Source organism: Ictidomys tridecemlineatus, chromosome 4 (assembly GCF_052094955.1).
Source record: "Ictidomys tridecemlineatus isolate mIctTri1 chromosome 4, mIctTri1.hap1, whole genome shotgun sequence".
NCBI classification, from domain to species: domain Eukaryota; kingdom Metazoa; phylum Chordata; class Mammalia; order Rodentia; family Sciuridae; genus Ictidomys; species Ictidomys tridecemlineatus.
In genome coordinates this window covers 64,081,447-64,100,411 of record NC_135480.1, presented here as the reverse complement: position 1 = coordinate 64,100,411, position 18,965 = coordinate 64,081,447, and the positions used below count along the sequence as shown (strand labels likewise).

The 18,965-nt window shown below is 36.7% G+C and overlaps 1 protein-coding gene across 4 annotated transcripts in view; it reads right to left on the bottom strand.

The window, feature by feature from the left end:
• Positions 1 to 18,965, bottom strand: part of Uvrag (UV radiation resistance associated) — a 313,881-nt gene that overhangs the window by 22,295 nt on the left and 272,621 nt on the right. For all 4 annotated transcript variants that reach the window (XM_078046691.1, XM_078046692.1, XM_040284963.2 and 1 more), the window contains one exon: positions 1,373 to 1,464. In XM_078046691.1, coding sequence (XP_077902817.1) covers positions 1,373 to 1,464 — 92 coding nt within the window. The remainder of the gene's footprint in view (positions 1 to 1,372; positions 1,465 to 18,965) is intronic.

The following is an 18,965-nucleotide window of genomic DNA, read 5'->3' as shown; positions in this document are numbered from 1 at the left end:
CCCAAGGATGGACCTTCAGGAATAAGTAGCTAGAGTCTACAGCTTTCCATTTATTTTAGTCACATAAATCAATCTAATGACTTCTTTGTATCAATCTTCACCTTTTCCTTTCTAAAAGGGTCAAGTCTTTTTTGACAAAGCAGGTTACCCATTATGTTACACTGTACTATTTATGGAACACCTGTAAAAACTGAAATTGAGCAACAAATATACCATATACTACTTATGGTAACCTTATGATAACTCTTTTTTTGGTACTGGAGATTTAACCCAGGGGTGCTTAACCACTGCAACACATCTCCAGGTCTTTTAATTTTGAGATAGGGTCTCACAAAGTTGCTTAGGGCTTCTCAAACCTGCTGAGGCTGGCTTTGAACTTGTGATCCTCCTGCCTTAGCCTTCCAGGTTATTGGGATTTTAGGCATGTGCTGGCCTCCACTTACTGTAACTTTGAAACAAATATTCATGTTGTGGGAGTTCAGTCTTTTGAGAAAAGTAATAGGTGAATGATTAATAATATTCATGAATATTATTAATGACATATCAATAATATTAAAGATAATAAATTATATAATAAGCTTTAGATTATGACTTCCATCCTATTTTTGTGTACCTATGTCAATTTCCCTGAAACATTTGCAGAATTGAAAATTGGGATTTAATAGGTTAAGGAGTGGCTTGCCTTCATGGTACAATAGCCACTGGTACTAAACATAAGACAATTTTAGTATGTGCTCTGGTCTCAGACCAGGGGCTGACAACGTTTTTTTTTTTTTTGGGGGGGGGGTCGGGGTGCAGGGTACCAGGGATTGAACTCAGGGGCGTTTGACCACTGAGCCACATCTCCAGCCCTATTTAGTATTTTATTTAGAGAAAGGGTCTCACTGAGTTGCTGAGTCTGGCTTTGAACTCATGATCCTCTTGCCTCAGCCTCCGGAATCCCTGGGATTACAGGCGTGTGCCACCGTGCCTGGCACTCCTTACAACTTGACTTACTCCTCACCACTTTTCTCCCTTAAGTCTCATAGCCACTGACCCTGATGTTCACTTGACAGGCATGTTCTTAGCATGCTCTTCAGAAAAGTTCTAGGGGTCTGTGTCTCCTTTCCATGAACCACACTGGCTACCCTCCGGGCCTGCCTCAGCAATGCACTGTCCTCATACTATCCCTGGGGCCACCTCTCCTTACCCTCCTTAGCCAGACTGGACCTTAGATCTTGCCAGGAAGAATGGCTGCCTTTCTTTTTCTTCAAATACCTCAGTGCAGGAGAAAACCCAGAGGGCAGGTGTGGAGCAACGTGGAAGTCAGGAAAGTTTTTCAGGTTCATTTTTAATTTTATAGTGTCCAATGTCAGAGATAAAAGATACTCACCACCTGACCATTAATCCGTGCTCCATGAAGTTTTTCAGGTTAGGAAGTGTTTGTCTCAAGTCTGGGGTCCCTAGTCCATGTTGGTATCTTAGCTGCGAAGGTAGAAGAAGAATTAAAAGACATTTTGGCAGATTCTAGGCAACGCTTCAGCAAGAAACACTCAAGTAACTTTTAGAATTCTGAAAGGGGAAATGTAAATGTATGATCCTGATATCAACCACACTGTTGTTTACTGTACCCTTGTGCCTTAAATTTGGAGAAGACTAAGTGGCCAGCTAGGAAATCAGGATATTTAAGCCTTCTCTTCTACTTCTGACCCGGGTAGGGTTTGCTAACACCAACTCCAAGAACACAAACCATGAAGCCAGTATTTCATCGTAGATACTGGCAGTTATCCTTTGGAGTAACTCTTCCTTCTATATAAACAAGGGTAGGGATCATCTTGTATTCATCTTTAATTCAAGTGGCTGGCACACTGCTGGTGCACGCTCAATGTTCATTAAACAAACAATCAGCAAGTCACTTTGACAGGGGCTGTGCTTTATATTTCTCTTGAGTCTCCACCCCTCCTTTTTGTCCAGAACCAGAGCACAGAGCTGGAGGGCTAGTCTGAGGAAACCACTGGCTTGTGGGCTAGACTTGCCCTTTGTTGAACTTATTTCTAACAGAGACAGTTTCTAAAATTAAGTATTCTTTGTACTACTAGATGTTTCCACAGCCTCCTTTCACTCTCCGAATACTATCATTTGGTTCCTTAATTGACCATACAGATGTGCATATTCACACGTTCATCTGCATCTCAGGTACACAGAAAGGGGACAACACACCCTTTCAAAAATGTTTTAGTCAAATGACATATATAAAGACAGTTCATAAACTGTAGAAACTGTATACTGATAAGACAAATGTGAAGAGAAATTGGTCTTAAGGTTTTATTTCTTCAGTACTTTATGGCTAAGTAAATTTTTCTTCTCTTAAAAAATAAAACCATTGGAACAACAAATCCCACTATTATGTACAATTATAATGATCCAATAAAAAAATAATAAAAATAAAACCATTACCAACAAGAGTAACTTTTTTGGGGGGCAGCAGAGGTACTGAACCCGGGGGTGCTTAACTGCTGAGCCTCATCCCCAACCCTTTTTATGTTTCATTTTGAGACAGGGTCTCACTCAACTGCTTAGGGCCTCACCATATTGCTGAGGCTGGCTTTGAACTCACAATCCTCCTGCCTTAAGCCTCCTGAATGGCTGGGATTATAGCATGGGCTACCATGCCCAGAGTAATTTTTCTATTGCTTGCATCTAGTATTCAGTTAATTCTTCTCTGGGTGTGTGTGACACTTAATAGGAAGAGTTCACTCTCACTGATACTAAGCTTTTTAAGGAAAACTCCAAAACATAATGGGGTCTCCAGAGTGGGCTGAATGAATATACACACAAAGCAAGGGGGAAGAAACATACAATGTTAAAATTAAAAGGTAGCTTGAGTATTATTGAAGCCAATCTTTTCCTTTTGCAGAAGGGGAAACTAAAGCTCGGAAAGGGGAAGCAAATTCTCTAGGGCCACAGGCTAGATAGCACAGATAACAATTAGCTAGGGCTCCTGTTCAAAATCCATGCTATTCCACCACCACCCCAATGTCTGAGAAGAAAATTGCTAACGGTACTTGAGAAGACAGAGGGAAAATATTCTTTTTCTTTTTCAAACCTAGGCTTGGTGACCTAAATCACCTCCTGAGATTTGCTGACCTTGAATTATAAGATCTATCCCATGTTAAATGACATCATTTCTTACATTAATATAAAGGCATTTTTCCATACATTGATAAAAGCAAAATGGCTGATATCCCAATATGACATTCCTGAATTCATTGTTTCAATAAAGAAGTGAAATTGTTTACACATGGCATGAAAATTTCACCTGTGATTCATACTAAAAAATATTAAATATAAAAAAAACCCATACCGAAATAACACCAAGCTATGTGTCTCTGAGCCAGTACACAGTCAATTGCCTGCCTTAGGCTCCACAATAGAAGGTGGGTGTTGAATTCTTTTCAGAGACCACAGTGAAACTGTCTCTCCAAGTCTGATTTCAACCAAAAATGGAAAATGTAAGAACTTCAAGTCTCCACCCAGGTCTTAACTCTTTAATTACTGTAGAGCACTAACTTTTATCATAGTCTATTAGGATTATATAGCTTAAAGAAACCTTGGAGATCATCTTTCCAAATTCTGTCCTTCTATAAAAGAAGAAACAAAGGCTTAAGGCACATGTCCCGACCAAAATCACAGAACTGATGAGGGCCAAAGCCAAGGCTACAACCTCTTAATTATAGCTCCAAATTCTTTCTACCATTTCATCTTTTTAGTTTCCCACATAGAGAACTAAAAGAAATGTACACATAATATAAATTTAATTTTTATTAATAAAGTACATGGACTGTTTAAGAAGTCTAAATATATGGTTTGTGTTTTCCTTTCATCTTTCTAGATAATATGTTCATGTTAATATTTTTATTCCACCCACTTTAGGTTTCATCTACTGTGTTTCTACCATAAAAGATGAGAATTGAAGCTTTCTTACACCACTCTTCTCTCACACATTTTATCCTTTCTTCCATTCATTATCTGCTGATTTTTTATTTATGAGAATTTGATACTTTACCCTCCCACAATACTTCCCTTCCTCATCCTCTCAATATATTCAATATCTCATCTTTCATTAAATCCGTATTTAGTGTTCACTTCATCATACTTACTTACACAAATACTGCTCATGATTGAGTAATGTAATGTACTATTCCTTTCTTGTACTTTTTTATTTGTTTTTCTGTTAGTGATAACTGCCATTTTTTTCTCCACTTGGTGGATTTTTTTCCGTACCTATTGCTACATATTTCCCAAACACCCACAAAGCCTTAAAACTCTTCATTTGATTGAAGATCAAAGGTAGATCTCAAGTCTACCTCTCCCCTTAGAAATTTATTTCCTGAAACCTGTGTGGATCACTTCACTTCTTAGAGGTTCATTTTGTTTATTTGTAAAATATGGATGGTTACTTATCTTGCACATCTTAAATAAGATAAATAGTATCCCAAGCAATGTCTGGTACATATCAGTGCTTGCTATACAATATTTACTAATATTATTAATACACATATACTCACTTTCATCATAGCATCTACAACTAGGCTAGGCTGGCTTAAAACTGATACTCAATAATAACTTATTATTTAACTAATTAGATTGGGAATCAGAAAAAGATGAAAAAATGAGTTATTTTGAATCAAAGAGAAAGACCTTGAGCATACTGCTCACTACTTTTAAATGTTAAGTTTTACTAAACCTCTGACTGGAGAGTCGGCAGTAAATACACACACGTCAATGTCTTCAAAATAATTACCTAGTGAATGGAAAGACTGACACATGCTGCGTGTGGTCGGAAGACCTGGGTGACAGACCCGGCTCTACTGTAAGGACATGTGCAAATTCCTTCCTTGCTTGGGTTAGTCAAATAATTTTCCAACTTTTAAAATTAAGTAATCTTTAACAAGTTACCCTGGTAAGGTATTATCAAAAATAGAAAGGAAAAGAAGGACCCAAGCCAAGGAGAAAAGGACAAGGTTAGGGAAAAAGGGAAAAGGGAGAAAGAACTATATTTATTACATTCCTACATGTGCTATTCCTTCATTCAATAAATATCGACTGATGTCCACTAGGCTAGGCTGTGTAATCTGCTCTTTGTATTTGGAACCACAGGCCTGGACTGAGCCGGTTCTTACCATATAATACCTTGAGCTTGTTGCATAACCAGTTAGTGCCTTCTCTAAAAAACAGGGCCAACAATATTTGTTTCATAAAATTGTCGTAGAGCTTAATTAGACTTTTATAGAGAATGGAAGCTCCTGAAGACTGACTTTTAGAGGATACTGGTTAAAACTTTTGGGCCTAGAGTGCTAAGCTGAAAGAGAACTAATGCCAGGGCTTTAAAGGGGAGAGTTTTAAAAGAGGAAAACAACTCCAGAGGCAGCTGTGAAGGAGAGGTTAAAAGATGTTCTCTTTCCTCTAAGGGATCTTAACTTGGCTTCCATCAAAACCTGCCCTTAGCAACTATGATCAGTATCACACTTCTCTAAGCATGGGTCCTTCTGCTCTCTCTTCTGATGGGAAGGCAGATGCCAAGAAACCGAGGTAAATAAAACATTGCTTTGGGTCTAACTGCCTCAAATTAGCCTCTGAAATAAACACCTTTTGTAACAACTTCCTACTGCACTACCACCCGGAGTCTGAGTAGTTTTTAAGTGGAATTTTGGTTTCAATTAGCTTAGACTTCAGCTTTACTCTGATTGGCTTAGGACTGCATGGAAGCAATTAAACTTTTGTTCAATTCAATGGCTGGTAGGCAACTAAGGCGAAACCTACATACAGATAATAAATTAGATGGGAAGTGGGGAGAAGCAATGTTCAGTGGTTTCGCAGGGAAGGTTAACAAATGGTATTGTCTACTTACTAGTAAAAGAAAATCCCCACATTTACTAAAACAGCCAGGAAGATCTAGCTTTATAGTTACTGGAACAAGCAGAAAGAAAGAAAACTAGAGCTAAGAGCACATTTAGACCACAACATACAACTATAACCATGTCAATTCCACTAACTATCTTTTCTGTTTTCCTTTCCCACACTCTTTTCTGTATAAAAATAGAGTATTTTTCCCAGGCCACATGCTGGTCTCATCCCTAATCACTATAGATTTACTGTGAGTTGCACCAAATAAGGTAGATCAACTGTGATGTTAGAGCTATCATGATTTGGAATTAATTAGTTCACGCAGCATGATAAATGTTGCTACCTTGACTAGGAAAAACCATTGCAGCTCTGGAGATCATATTTAAACATAAAGCGTGACTGTACTTCTGAGAAATAAATGCTGTGTTCTTGTACTCAGCATACTCTTATTGAGCTGAGAAGTCTAATTTAATATCAAAGTGCTCAATTTTATTTTTATTTTTCAAAACACAAATTTTCCAGGCCAGGAAAGACTCTGGGGGTTCAGGAATCATTTTGTCATTTAAGTTTTGGCAGAGGAAAAATTCACTTTAGACAACACACACACACACACACACACTCCCTTCCAAACTACATTCATCTACACAAGGCCACTTATTGCATGGTTTATTAGTTCCATATGGAGTCTGAGCTGAACTGCATGATATGTTTGATACAAACCGTCTGTTACCGTGAGGGAATGTGGATTAATATGATGCTTCAATGAAGGTTACTAAAAGATCAACACTTTCGTGATGGGATTACAATGAATTTGACTACAAAGAGAACTAGTTTACAGGAACTAAAAAATAAGAAATTAAGAATGCACATATGCATCAAAGACTTAACTTTAGAGTTCTGGCTTAGGTAGTCAAAAATCTCTGTAGGGCTGGTTATCAATATTTCAATTCATTTTTAAATACCAAGGTTTCGCTGACATGAGAAGAACTAGATTATGAGCTTTTAAAAAAGGGCACCACTATGTCAAAAATAAAATCTGCATTCCTAGAAGAAACTACGATTCTCTCAAAGATATGGAAAAGCTACTTAAAGAATATTAAATATGAGCCAGATGCAGTAGTGCACCCCTGTAATCCCAGTGGTTCAAGAGGCTGAGACAGGAGGAAAGTTCAAGGTCAGCCTTAGCAACTTAGCGAGGCCCTATGCAACTTAGTGAGACTCTGTCTCAAAATAAAAAAATAAAATAAAAAGGGCTGGGGATGTGTCTCAGTGGTTAAGTGTCCTTGGGTTCAAGTCCCAGTACCTCCCCCCTGCCAAAAAAAAAAAAAAAAAAAAAAGAAAGAAAGAAAGAAATGAATACTTAACATGAGTAATAATAAATGTTTCTTATAGCGAGTCACTGTTAAGGAAAAGCATAAAAACTTGATTATAAGCCTCTGGTTATAAGAACAACTCAAATACTTTCCCAACTCATTTGTAAACACATGCCAGTCTTTTCCAATATAGATATATTATCAGGTAGACACTGAACAGAGAGATGACGCCTACCATTCTGAGGTCTGAAGCTGAAAAGTCAAGCCTAAAAGTGCTATAGTCTAAGATAGCCTCCTCCCAGTCATTCTATCAATTGCTTTTGGAAGCATGGAATTAATATTAGAGTCCAGTGGTACTTTGAAAGCCTCAACCCATCTATGTCATTTACCCTGTAAATGGAGAGGTTACATAGTTTACCTAAGTTTGAACAGGTGGAGTCCAGGGACCAGAATCTAAGTTTGCTAAGTTCTAACCACAGGTTCTTTTTTAAAAGTCATGTGTTGCTTTGTTGCATTTATGAGACAGCTTACATTTAAGTCAAACTTACTCTTATAAAATCAGTCATTTTAAAAACAATTTAATTAAGATGGTGCTTTGCATCAGAATCCATGTTGGCTGGAAATAACCAGGAGCACCATTAAAGTGATGCAAAATTGTTTGGAAAGTAGTTAGGCTGCTTTTTTTTCAGTCTACCATATATCTGCCACTGAACTCAGAAATTCTATTCCTGGGTATAGGAATAAAATATAGAAACAAAAATACAAGCCCAAACAAAAACCTGTGCCAAAATATTTATAGCATCTTACAAAATAAGATTCACAAAACAGGGACCAACTCAAATGTCATAATTATGAATGTTGAGTTGCTCTGCATTGTTGTTAGCATGTGGAACCCTCATTTAAATTTTTTTTAGCCATCCTAGTGACTGCATGGTAATACCTCATTGTGGTTTTAATTTGCATGTCTCTAATGACTAATTATTCTGAATATTTTTCATTTTTAAAAAATAAATAAATTTATTTATTTATTAAATGTGGTGCTGAGGATCAAACCCAGTGCCTCACATGTGCTAGGCAAGCACTCTACCACTAAGCCACAACCCCAGTCCTATACTGAACATTTTTCATAGGCATAGTTACCATCTATATTTCTCTGGCCCTCCTATAGTTTCTGTGAGCTACCTAATGATGAATGTGAGTACCTTTGATGATTACCTAATACCTTTTTACTATCCTTAATATCTTCTAATTAGTAACCCTCTATCTAATACCATTAATGTTATTTAATACTATTTTTCTGTTTATTTCTAGCTAGACTGTTGCCTGCAATAACACAATCCTGTATGCAATGAAGAGTACAGAGAATTCCAATGTGTGAGGAAAAAAAGAAAGTGCGATCATAAATAACTACAGAGATTATTTCATACAAATTCAGATAAATCTGATATCAAAGTATTATTAGAATACAAATGAATTAAATCTATTGCCAATAATCTGTTTACATAAGGAACACAGAGGTCCATTCTAGTACCTCCCAGGTAACATAGATTGGTCACAAATACCTGACATGATCATAAACAGAAATCACTCAATTCAACAATAATTCAATAATTGCCCAATAGTTTTCTGTGTGCAAAGAACTGTATATTCAGATAAGGACTGTAGTTTAATAATGGTGGTAGAGGTGAAGATAGAAATGGAAATACATTTATTATACTATTTTTAGTAGGGGAAACTTAGGAAATTTGGAAAATTTGAGACTTAGAGACAAAGTTAAACGGTAGAGTTTGAATTTGCATCTCAGGCTTGTCTGAACCTTAATACTTTAAACTCTAACCCATGTAATAATAATGATGATAATAGAGATATCAATAGCAGTTACGTGTTTTTCTCTATGATCTGTGCCAGACATGGAACTTGATGGATTACTTGTTTCATTTAATATTCAAAATAATACTTTGAGGTAGGCAGCATAATTCCCACTCTATGCATGACTAAGTTTAAAAGGTTAAAAAAAGTGGTCTAGAATTTCCAAGTAGCAAAATAGAGGTTTGAATTCTACTCTGATAGTTTACATCACAGCACACAGTCTAAATATTGCTTATAAGCTGGTTAGAAAATATTATTTTTTAATTCCTCATTTAATTCTAATACTTATAAAACAGACTCTCAACTCTCTTTTATCAGAGAAACACATTCTTCTCTTGATTTCAGAAATTTGACAATAGCTATATCTCTAGTCACCTGTCATTCAGCTAAAAAATACATATTTAGTCTTTTAAAATTTTAGCTAGTAAACCAATCTCTGCAGAGTTTTAATCATTCTTCCTTCCTCTGAACTCCTTCCTGTTTCCCTTAAAGAATCTGATAAATAGAAAACAATTTTCCAGAAGGTTCTTTTCTCTCATTAATGACTTTTTCCTTAACATATTAATTTTACTATAATAGCTACTTCATGACTTTAAAATTATTTTGTGGAATTTCTCTGACCTCACCTAAATTACAACAGAGTTTCTAAGTCCATGTATTCAGTTTACTATGTCTGGTTGATCATAAGTAAATGGAGCTTGAAAAAAACCCAAACCAGTAATGAACATTGACATTGCCCCTCCAACTAAATTGATGCTTTTTACAATTTGTTTTGGAACAAATTTAACCATTGTTTAATCTAACAATTCATTTAACAAGAAATTAATTTATTAGATATGAACTTGTATTAGTTACCTTCCCATCACTATAACAACATTTTTGAGAGAATTTACTTTTAAAGAAAAAAGGTTTATTTTGGTTCTGTGGCCAAGTGGCCCTACTTCTTTGAGCCTGTGGTAAGGCAACATATCATGGTCATTTGAGGCCATATCCTCAATGACCTAATGATGTCCTACAGGGCTCCACTTCCTAAAGGTTCTACTAAAGCACCACTCTGGTTTGGTGGCTTTAATACATGGACCTTTGGAGGCCACTCATCAACCACGGCAATACTGACCACCAACCACGTGCAAGGTGTGCAAGGTATGATGGAGTTAATACAAAATGACTCAACCAGGAATACCCTTCTGAAAGGTTCTTATTGTGTAGAGTGATAATTAAATGAAGTTCTAGGGAAAGTATAAGAGAGTCTAAAGGGTGTGGGAAAGGGCATAATTTTAAGATGCTCCATCATCTTTACCCTCTGGTGTTATTCCTTTGATAATTTATTCTTATAGCAAATGGAGATTTATGTGGGTGGACCTAACCTTATCACAACAAACCTTTCAAAAATAGTTTTCTCTGTCTGACAGCAAAAGAGAAAATCAGGGGGATCTGAAGTATGAGAAGGGCTGGATGGAACATTATTGGTCTGAAGATGGAAGAGCCATATGAGAAGAAATATGGATGGCCTCTAAGAGCAAAGAATGGCCCCTGGCTGAAACCCAGGAAGTAAATGGGAACCTCAGACCTGTAGCTGAAAAGAAATGGATTCTGCCAACAATTTAAATGAGTTTGGGAGTGGATTATTCCCAAGAGCCTCCAGATAAGAGCCAAGTGTGACCAACACCTTGATTTTGGCCTTGTGAGACCCTGAGCAGAGAAACCAGCTGAGCCTACCCAGATTTCTGACTTGAAAAAAAAAAGGTGAGATAAGCTGTTAAATCTGTGATAATTTGTTATAAAGCAAAAGACAACTAATGCAGGTAAGAAAGATTACTTCTATTTTTTTTTACTTGAAGATATAAGAAGTAATTTCATGAGAGATGGCTGGAGGAGCTCTTTTGTGGAGAAATAATATTTAGATATAAGAAGACCAAGGGGAAAGCGTTTCTGGAACTTCATTCAACACTTCCAATAAACATTTTTGTGTATTTACTATATGCAGGCACAAAGGGCCTAGCTCTAAATAAGAGAACTAAAGTTTTTAGTAAGCAAATAGTATTTTTGAATGTTCAATACAAGCTGGAACATACTCTCTAATGGCTAATTTAAATGTCTGGGGAAAGGGTTACAAACACTGAATCATCCCCAACTTTATCTCCTTTTGGAAGTCTGAGTTCCTATTCCACATTGCTTATGGTTTCCTAAAATATTCTTGAAGATTTTCATCAGAGTAAGCCATAAGCCAAGATTATGGATGTTCGAATTTATGGAAGACTAAAAAACACAAGAATAACTGGTTTAAAACAGGCTAAAATCTTTGGTACATAAAGTAAAGCACAGTATGAAGTGATGTTTTTTATCATACCGGGTAAGCACAACATAAGTATAATGATTTTTTAAAGTATTAAGGTCACAAGTCAAAAATTCATCATGACAAAAATTATTTAGTAAAAAAATAAAAAAATAAAAAATCAATAGTCTTCCTTTTATAAATAACAATGAATTAGAATAGTACATGTTACCATTTTAAATATCAATAAAGACAAAATATTCAGAAATAAACATAACCAAAATGGTAAGATCTATTTTAAAAAAAAAAACTTTTTTGTTGAGGGATGTAAAAGATATTAATAAGTGAAAACTCATACCTTGTTTTGACTAGGAAGACTAATTATTTATTTAATTTCATGTGATGCTGAGGATTGAACCCTGGGCCTCACACACGCTAGGCAAGTGCTCTACCACTGAGCTACAACCCCAGTCACAAGAATAATTATAAAGAAGATATTTCTCTATAAACTAACATATGTACCCTGACTTTTTTAAGAACTAGTAAACTGATTTCAAAGTCCAGTTTAATTTTGGCAAATGAAAACACTTCTATAGCATTTTATGTGCCCTGTTTCAAGTATTTTATAACCATTAACTTCAATCATCATTAGGACCAGAACAGAGCAGGTATTATTTTATCCCCATGATATGTGGAAGAAACTGAGGCACATAGTGTTTAAATAATTTACACCCAAAGCCCTGACATAATGCCTACAACAAAACTCTAAATACTTCAGTGGCAGAGAACCTATTTTATTCATTGTTAAGTTCTTAGGACCTAATATCATGCCTATGTATGCCACACTTTTTTTGTCACTGAATTGTGAATTTCAAGGGAAATGTATTTATTTCCTTATTTGATTTATGAAGAGATCCTTTTAGGAAAGCGTCTGTGAGGTGTGGGACCTAAACCATAACTGGACAGAAAGTGAGCTGAACTGTGCAGTCAGCAGCAGGAAAGGAGGCAGGTCAGTAGAGATAGAGAAAAGAATCTCAGCTAAGCTCTGAGGTAGGTAAGTACATCGGATGAGTGTGTGTGCTGTGGGCAGGAGACAGGGCAAGGAACCCTTTTGTTTAACTTCACACACAAAAAACAGGAATGAAATTTTTCTTGATAAAGTGCTTTCAAAATAGTTTATACAATGAATTAATCACCTAAACAGGCATGAACAATTTTGGATGACTGATTTGGGGGATATATAAAATCAGCACGAATTCGTTTTAGATATGTTAAAGTTTCCACCAAAAGAGTTGGTAGATGAGAGCTCAGTTTGCTATTTGAATATTACATTTTGGTACTATTAATCTTTGAACAAGTAATGATAAAAAAAAAAACTATCCCTCAGGTCAATTAGTGGTTCTAAGGACTATGCCAAGGTTATTAAACAATGTGACCTTCCTCATTCAAATTGCTACTTTCACATTAACTTCCTAGCTAACTGCCAAAACTCCTGACTTAAAAATTAATTAAAAGCCAATTCATAAGAAATGGCTTAGAAGAAACAAAAAATTGAAGTGGTCTTAGACTGGAGTTGTAAGTTTCCTAGTTACTAACTGTGTGACCCTGGGCAAGCTGTTCACCACCCCCAAACTTCTAGTCCTCTCCTACACATGCATATAAAAATACCTATTTCATACAGTTATTGTTTGGTTAGTTAAAATACTGCTGTAAAACTCTCAACATAGTCTGCAGGTTCTAAATATCTTACAAATGTTAGCTCTCTTCCTTTCCCTCAATAGCCATTTCTAAAAACATTACTTTTTTTTTTTACACTAATCCATTAGTACTTTATTTTTTTCTACATCATTCATTACTAGTTTATTTTTCTAACTACCTTAAGACTCTATGTTGCTATTTTATGGGTCTCAATAGGCATCTCTAAAAAAGATAAGACCCATAAAAAAAAAGCATCCAGTGGGAAACAATAAGATACACAATATCTTGAAGATGAGAATTGCCAAAATTCTGTGAATCAGAGTAGATTGGAAAGCTGACCGAAAAACAAAAGTGGGAAGATACTGAGGGGTTATCAGGTCGAGAGCAAGAGACTACAGGAGGTAAAGGGCAGACATGAAATCTGAACCTAAGTTCATCAGCGTATATATTTTTAACTGATATAAAACTATGTTTCAAGCAGAATCGAATGAACTATATAAACTAGCTTTGGTACCAGCACAAAGTCTATTCCTTTTTGTTCCACTTCAGTCTTGAATAGGTGCTAGAACACAAACAACTAGAAACATGCATTCATTCAGGTAATAATAGATACTTAACACCTTCTAGGTGCTAGGCCATGGGCTAGGTGACAAAGGTAAAGAAGAAAGGCAGTTCCTGCTTTTAAGTAATCACAATAAAATGGAAAAGATTTTAAAATCAGAAATAGTTATATTAAAAATAAAAAGTATCACATTAAAGGGAAATATAGGCACACAGAGAAGGGTCACCTAACCAAGTCTCAGGGTGACAGGGAAGCTTAGAAGGAATTGATAACCTGACTGGACTATAAAGCACAGGAGGGGGAGTTTAGCAGGTGAGAGTCATATCCTAAAGAAAGGACACTCATGTGCAAATGTCCAGAAGAAGAGAGAGCTTCATGTGAAATAGCAAGTCTAGATAGGGGGAGATGTGAGATTACTACTAGAGTAACGCAGGTACTAGAGGGGTGGCAGCCAAGAAACAAGATGTCAATCAAGACTCCAAACTGTGAGTGTCCCCAAAGCAGTAACCAATACTTCAGGTTATGATGACTAGGTATGACAGAGGGCTGAATAGTTAACAGGCCTCAAAGAACGATGATGATCTTACACAAGGAGGGTAAAGAAATGGTCTGGAGATGTGGACAAACGTCCCATCCCTCCCTCTGTCTAAGCACTTTCTTGCTCTGTTGAAATGTCAGAAAACAAGCCTCCAAGTGGAAGGGGGTACAGGTTTCAGTTACAAGATAAAAGAAGGAAAAGGTCCCCAGCTCCTAGGATGGTTTCCAAGGGCCCGGCTGACCCTGTTTGGAGATGTCTGGAGGCTCTACTCTGGATGAGGATGCCCCTGAGGCCCATGGAGTGGCACCCAAAGCTTCATTGGATGGCAGCTGTCTCACTGTACTCAACAGGACTGCAGAGAAGGCCCATGGCTAAGGACCCAGCTGAAAATGGTAACTCCAGGAAGGGAATGTGTTTGTGAAAGAGGTTCCTATGAACAAAGTTTGCTGCAATATTTACACGTAGATGATAACAAGGGCCACAGAGGGGCACAGCATGATAGGGATCAGAGCATAACCTTTGTAGGCAGTTTTTATTGTTTCACAAAACAGACTTCTTTCCTAGAGTACCCCTGATGATCATCTGGCTTTAGCATGCCACCTTTAATGACCTAGAGATTTAATTCATCCAGGTTTCCCAATCCATTGTTGGGCAGTTTTATTTATTAAAAATATTATTTCTCACATAAGCTAAAGTTTTCTCCTTTCTGGTATGTTTCTATTTATATTAATTCAATACCTCAGCAAGGTTTAATTTTACTTTTCCTTGACAGCCTTTCAAATGTGAAGATGGCTATCTCCTTCCCTTGGACATATTCTTTACTTATGTTTTTAACTTATCTAGAATGGCTATATATTTAATACATTTCCAAGCTTATCAATAGCTTCCATTACAATCCTACCCTCTATCAGATTAAGCTATTAAAAAACCTTATTAAATAAACTTCAACAGAGAAGGGGTCTTGATTCCCCAGTGAGTCTTTGTTTTGTCTGGGCCTTCCTGAGTGCTGCAGTGTGTAATCGCACCAACTTTTCTTCTGAGGTGCCATGTCAAATCCTTCTCAGCCTGGTGCACACTGTGCTGCACCTCTTCCTGTGCTCTACTATCCAAATGCTAAATAACACTTGCCAATCCTTAAACCAGCCTAAGACACTTTGACACATGCTATTCCTTCAGTCTGGAAGGTTTTTCCTAGTATTTTCCATCCCTGGCTGCTATGGGCTAAGTGTTTATTTCTCTCAAATCCACATGTTGAAACCCTAATCCACAATGTGATGGTATTTGGTGATAGGGCCTTTGAGAAGTAGCTGTCATGAGTGTAGAGTCCTCATGATGGGATTAGAGCTCTTATAAGAGGAGACAGGAGAGAATGTGTTTCCTTGTTCTCTGCCCTTGAGATACAATGAGGAATGGGCTATCTGCAAACCAGGAAGCAGTCTTTAGAGAATGGATCTGTTGGTGTAGCCTCCAGAAAACTGTGAGAAATAAATGTTGGCTGTTCAAGCAGCCCAAACTGACTAAGACATTGGCTTATCTATTAATTCTTACCCTTTCTTTAGATTTTAGTCCAAACCTTATACAATGAGAAGCTTTCCCTGAATAAACCAGTAAGAAGAATAATGCATACCATTTAGTGATCAGTTTCTATCCGTCAAGCTCTTTGACATGTTGTAGTGTATTTTATTTACAGTTCATGAAACCATCGAGGTATTCTTTGCTTCACAGATGACAACAGTGAGGTCCAGATGGCTATGCAATTCTTCAAGGTTACACAACTAATAAAATAGCCAAGATGATACTTAAACTCTGATTCTGATTTCAAGCCCACAAATAACAAATACTGCTGTTCCCACAACAATTTAGCTTCTTTCTTTATAGCATGTATATTACAGATAAACATTAAAGAGACTTCTTCAGCATGAAGAACCTCTCTCTCTCCTATCCCCCTTTCTTTCACTAAAATCACAGGCAGCCTAAATGTAATGACCATTTCAGAATGTAATAAATTCCTCATTGATTAGGGCTTTAGGAAAAAGTACCATGACTGTCTCTTAGCAATACTGTAGAAAAGTTTTTACATAGGGTTGGGAGTTAGAGGAGATATCTCTGATTTCTAAATTCTACGACTCTTTGGATTTTAATTCTTGACCAGGATGAGATGAATATTTAGGAAAGGCTGACATTTGTGACTTGGAACATCCACGCGTGTATTCGAATCTCACTCTTCTATTGCTGAAAATACAATAAAATAAGGCTAAATCTGGTTAAAATCAAGAGAATACTTTAAAGATCACTGCTGAAGTTCTTTCTTATACCTTAAAAGAAAAAAAAAAACCCACAGCTTCCTCCATCTAGTAATTTCTTTGTGTGTGTGTATGTGGGGGGGGGGGCGGTGCTGAGGATTGAACCCAGGGCTTTGTGCATGTGAGGCAAGCACTCTACTAAGTAAGCTATATCCCCAGCTCCTCCATTTAGTAATTTCTATTGAGAACTTTGGGCTAAGAAAGCAGATTGGACATATATGCTGACCTTTGCCACCTGTTTAAACTTTAATAAAATCTTGGTGATATGATTTTCTTTACCATTTAAAAAATGTGCTTTCACTATCTTCATGCTTCCAATGAGAAAACAGTAGGTTCCCCCCCGCCCCCCTTGCCACTGCCTTCAGTGCTGGGGATTGAACCCAAGGTCTCATACATGTCAGGCAAGCACTCTATCACTGAGCCACATCTCAAATCTGACAGTAGTATTTTAAATAGACATATAGTGTTTTTCCTAGGCTATTTTACCTAGTTGATTCTTTATCTTTGATTTTAGCCATTTGACTATTATGTGTTCAGTGTGTATGTATGTGTGTTGTATTTATCCTGATTGGGGCTTGCTGAGTTTCCTGAATCTATGAATTTCTTCTTTTCATATTGTCCCACAGGTACCTAGGAATCTATGCAATTTTTTTCTTTTTTTTCATTTCTCTCCTCTTCCAGTTGCACATAGATTGGACCCTTTAACACTTGTTTTATAAGCCCCTGGTCTCTAATTATTTATTTTTCAATCTTAATTTTCCTTCAGTTGTTTTTATGTTCGAGTTCACTGGCTTTTTGTCATTTGTATTTTGCTAATAAACCCATCTAGAGATTTTTATTTTAGATATTATATTTTTCAGTATCCATATTTTTGTTTGTTTCCTTCCTTTTATTTTTCTTTTATAGTTCTACTTCTCTGCCAAGATTTCCTGACAGTTGTGCCTCAGTTTTAAGGGGAACTTGTTCCAGGACCTCCTACAGCTACTGAAATCTGCAGATGTTCAAGTCCCTTACATGAAACGGCATAGCAGCTAGGTGTGGGGTAGAGGCCTGTAATCCCAGTGGCTTGTGAGGCTGAAGCAGGAGGATAATGAGTTCAAAGCCAGCCTCAGCAACTTAGCAAGGCCCTAAGCAAGTTAGTGAGACCCTGTCTCTAAATAAAATATACATTAAAAAAAAGGGCTGGAGATGTATCTCAGTAGTTAAGCACCCCTGGGTTCAATCCCTGGTTACCCATCCCCCCCAAAGAAGAAAAATAGCACAGTATTTGCATACAACCCATACGTATCTTCCCATATAATTTAAACCATCTCTAGATTACTTATGATTCCTAATACAATGCAAATGCTATATAAGTAGCTGTTATACTGTTTAAGGAATGATGACAGGAAAAAAATCTGTACATACTTAGTACAAATGCATTACCCTCTCCCCCATATATTTTCGATTTATGGTTGGTTGAATCCACAGATGTTGAACCCATGGATATGAAGGACCAGCTGTATTTACTTTCATTAAAGCATATTCTTTTATATCCTTGATCACAGTTATAATAGCTGTTTAAAAATTCTTTGTCAGCTAATTCCAACATCTGGGTCATCTTGGGGTTGATCTTCACTGATTTCTCTTGAGAATGGCTTACATTTTCCTGTTTCTTTCTATGTCAAACAATTTTGGGTTATATCCTAGATATTGCGAGGGCACTGAATTTTTATGTTTTAGTTGTTCAACAGACAATTATAGATAGATTCAAAAAACAAATCCTATCTGCCCTATGCTGATAGTATGGAAGGTTCTCAGCATCTAAATTGGGCATGAATGGCTCATGAGGCAGTCAGAAATTTGGGCAGAGTTACACAGAACTGGGGGCTCTAGTTCTCACCTTTATACATTTTTTCCCCTAATTTTCCAATAGCTATGGATCCCTGAATCCAGTCCTGTTTTTTCAACCCAGAAAGACCATAGTTCTGAAAAATTTAGCTGCCCCTATATAGTACAAATTTGGGCTTGCCCTGGGACTAAAAGCTACACAAATGAGATACTAACCAAGCACCTCCTTCTAAGTTTTACTCTCCTTCAGTAATTAACTATTTTGGCACTCCAGTGCCTTCAGTTATTTGTCTTATAATCTATTGTTCTTAATCTGTTGAAGGTTTGGTCTGATGAGATACTCAGCAATTAGAAGCAGAACCTTCAAGGGTTTTTAAAATATATATGAAAGTATTTATTTTTATATATTAAAATATTTAAAAATAAACAAGTAAAACTAAGAGAAAATGGAAGAAGATATAATAGCAACAAAATTTTGAAAGTTAAAAAACAAGTGGACTATTGGTAACTAATTTAGCATATTTGAAAAACTTAAATTCTAACCTAAAAATTGGAAAGGAGAGAGGCAATCAGAGTTATTCCTCGAGAATCCCCATAGGCTCAGGAATTGGTGGCTTAGGTACCACTCTTGAATTGGCAGTAAAACTGGGGTTAAGAGTAGGAAGACTGAATGAAATTCTGTAATACAATT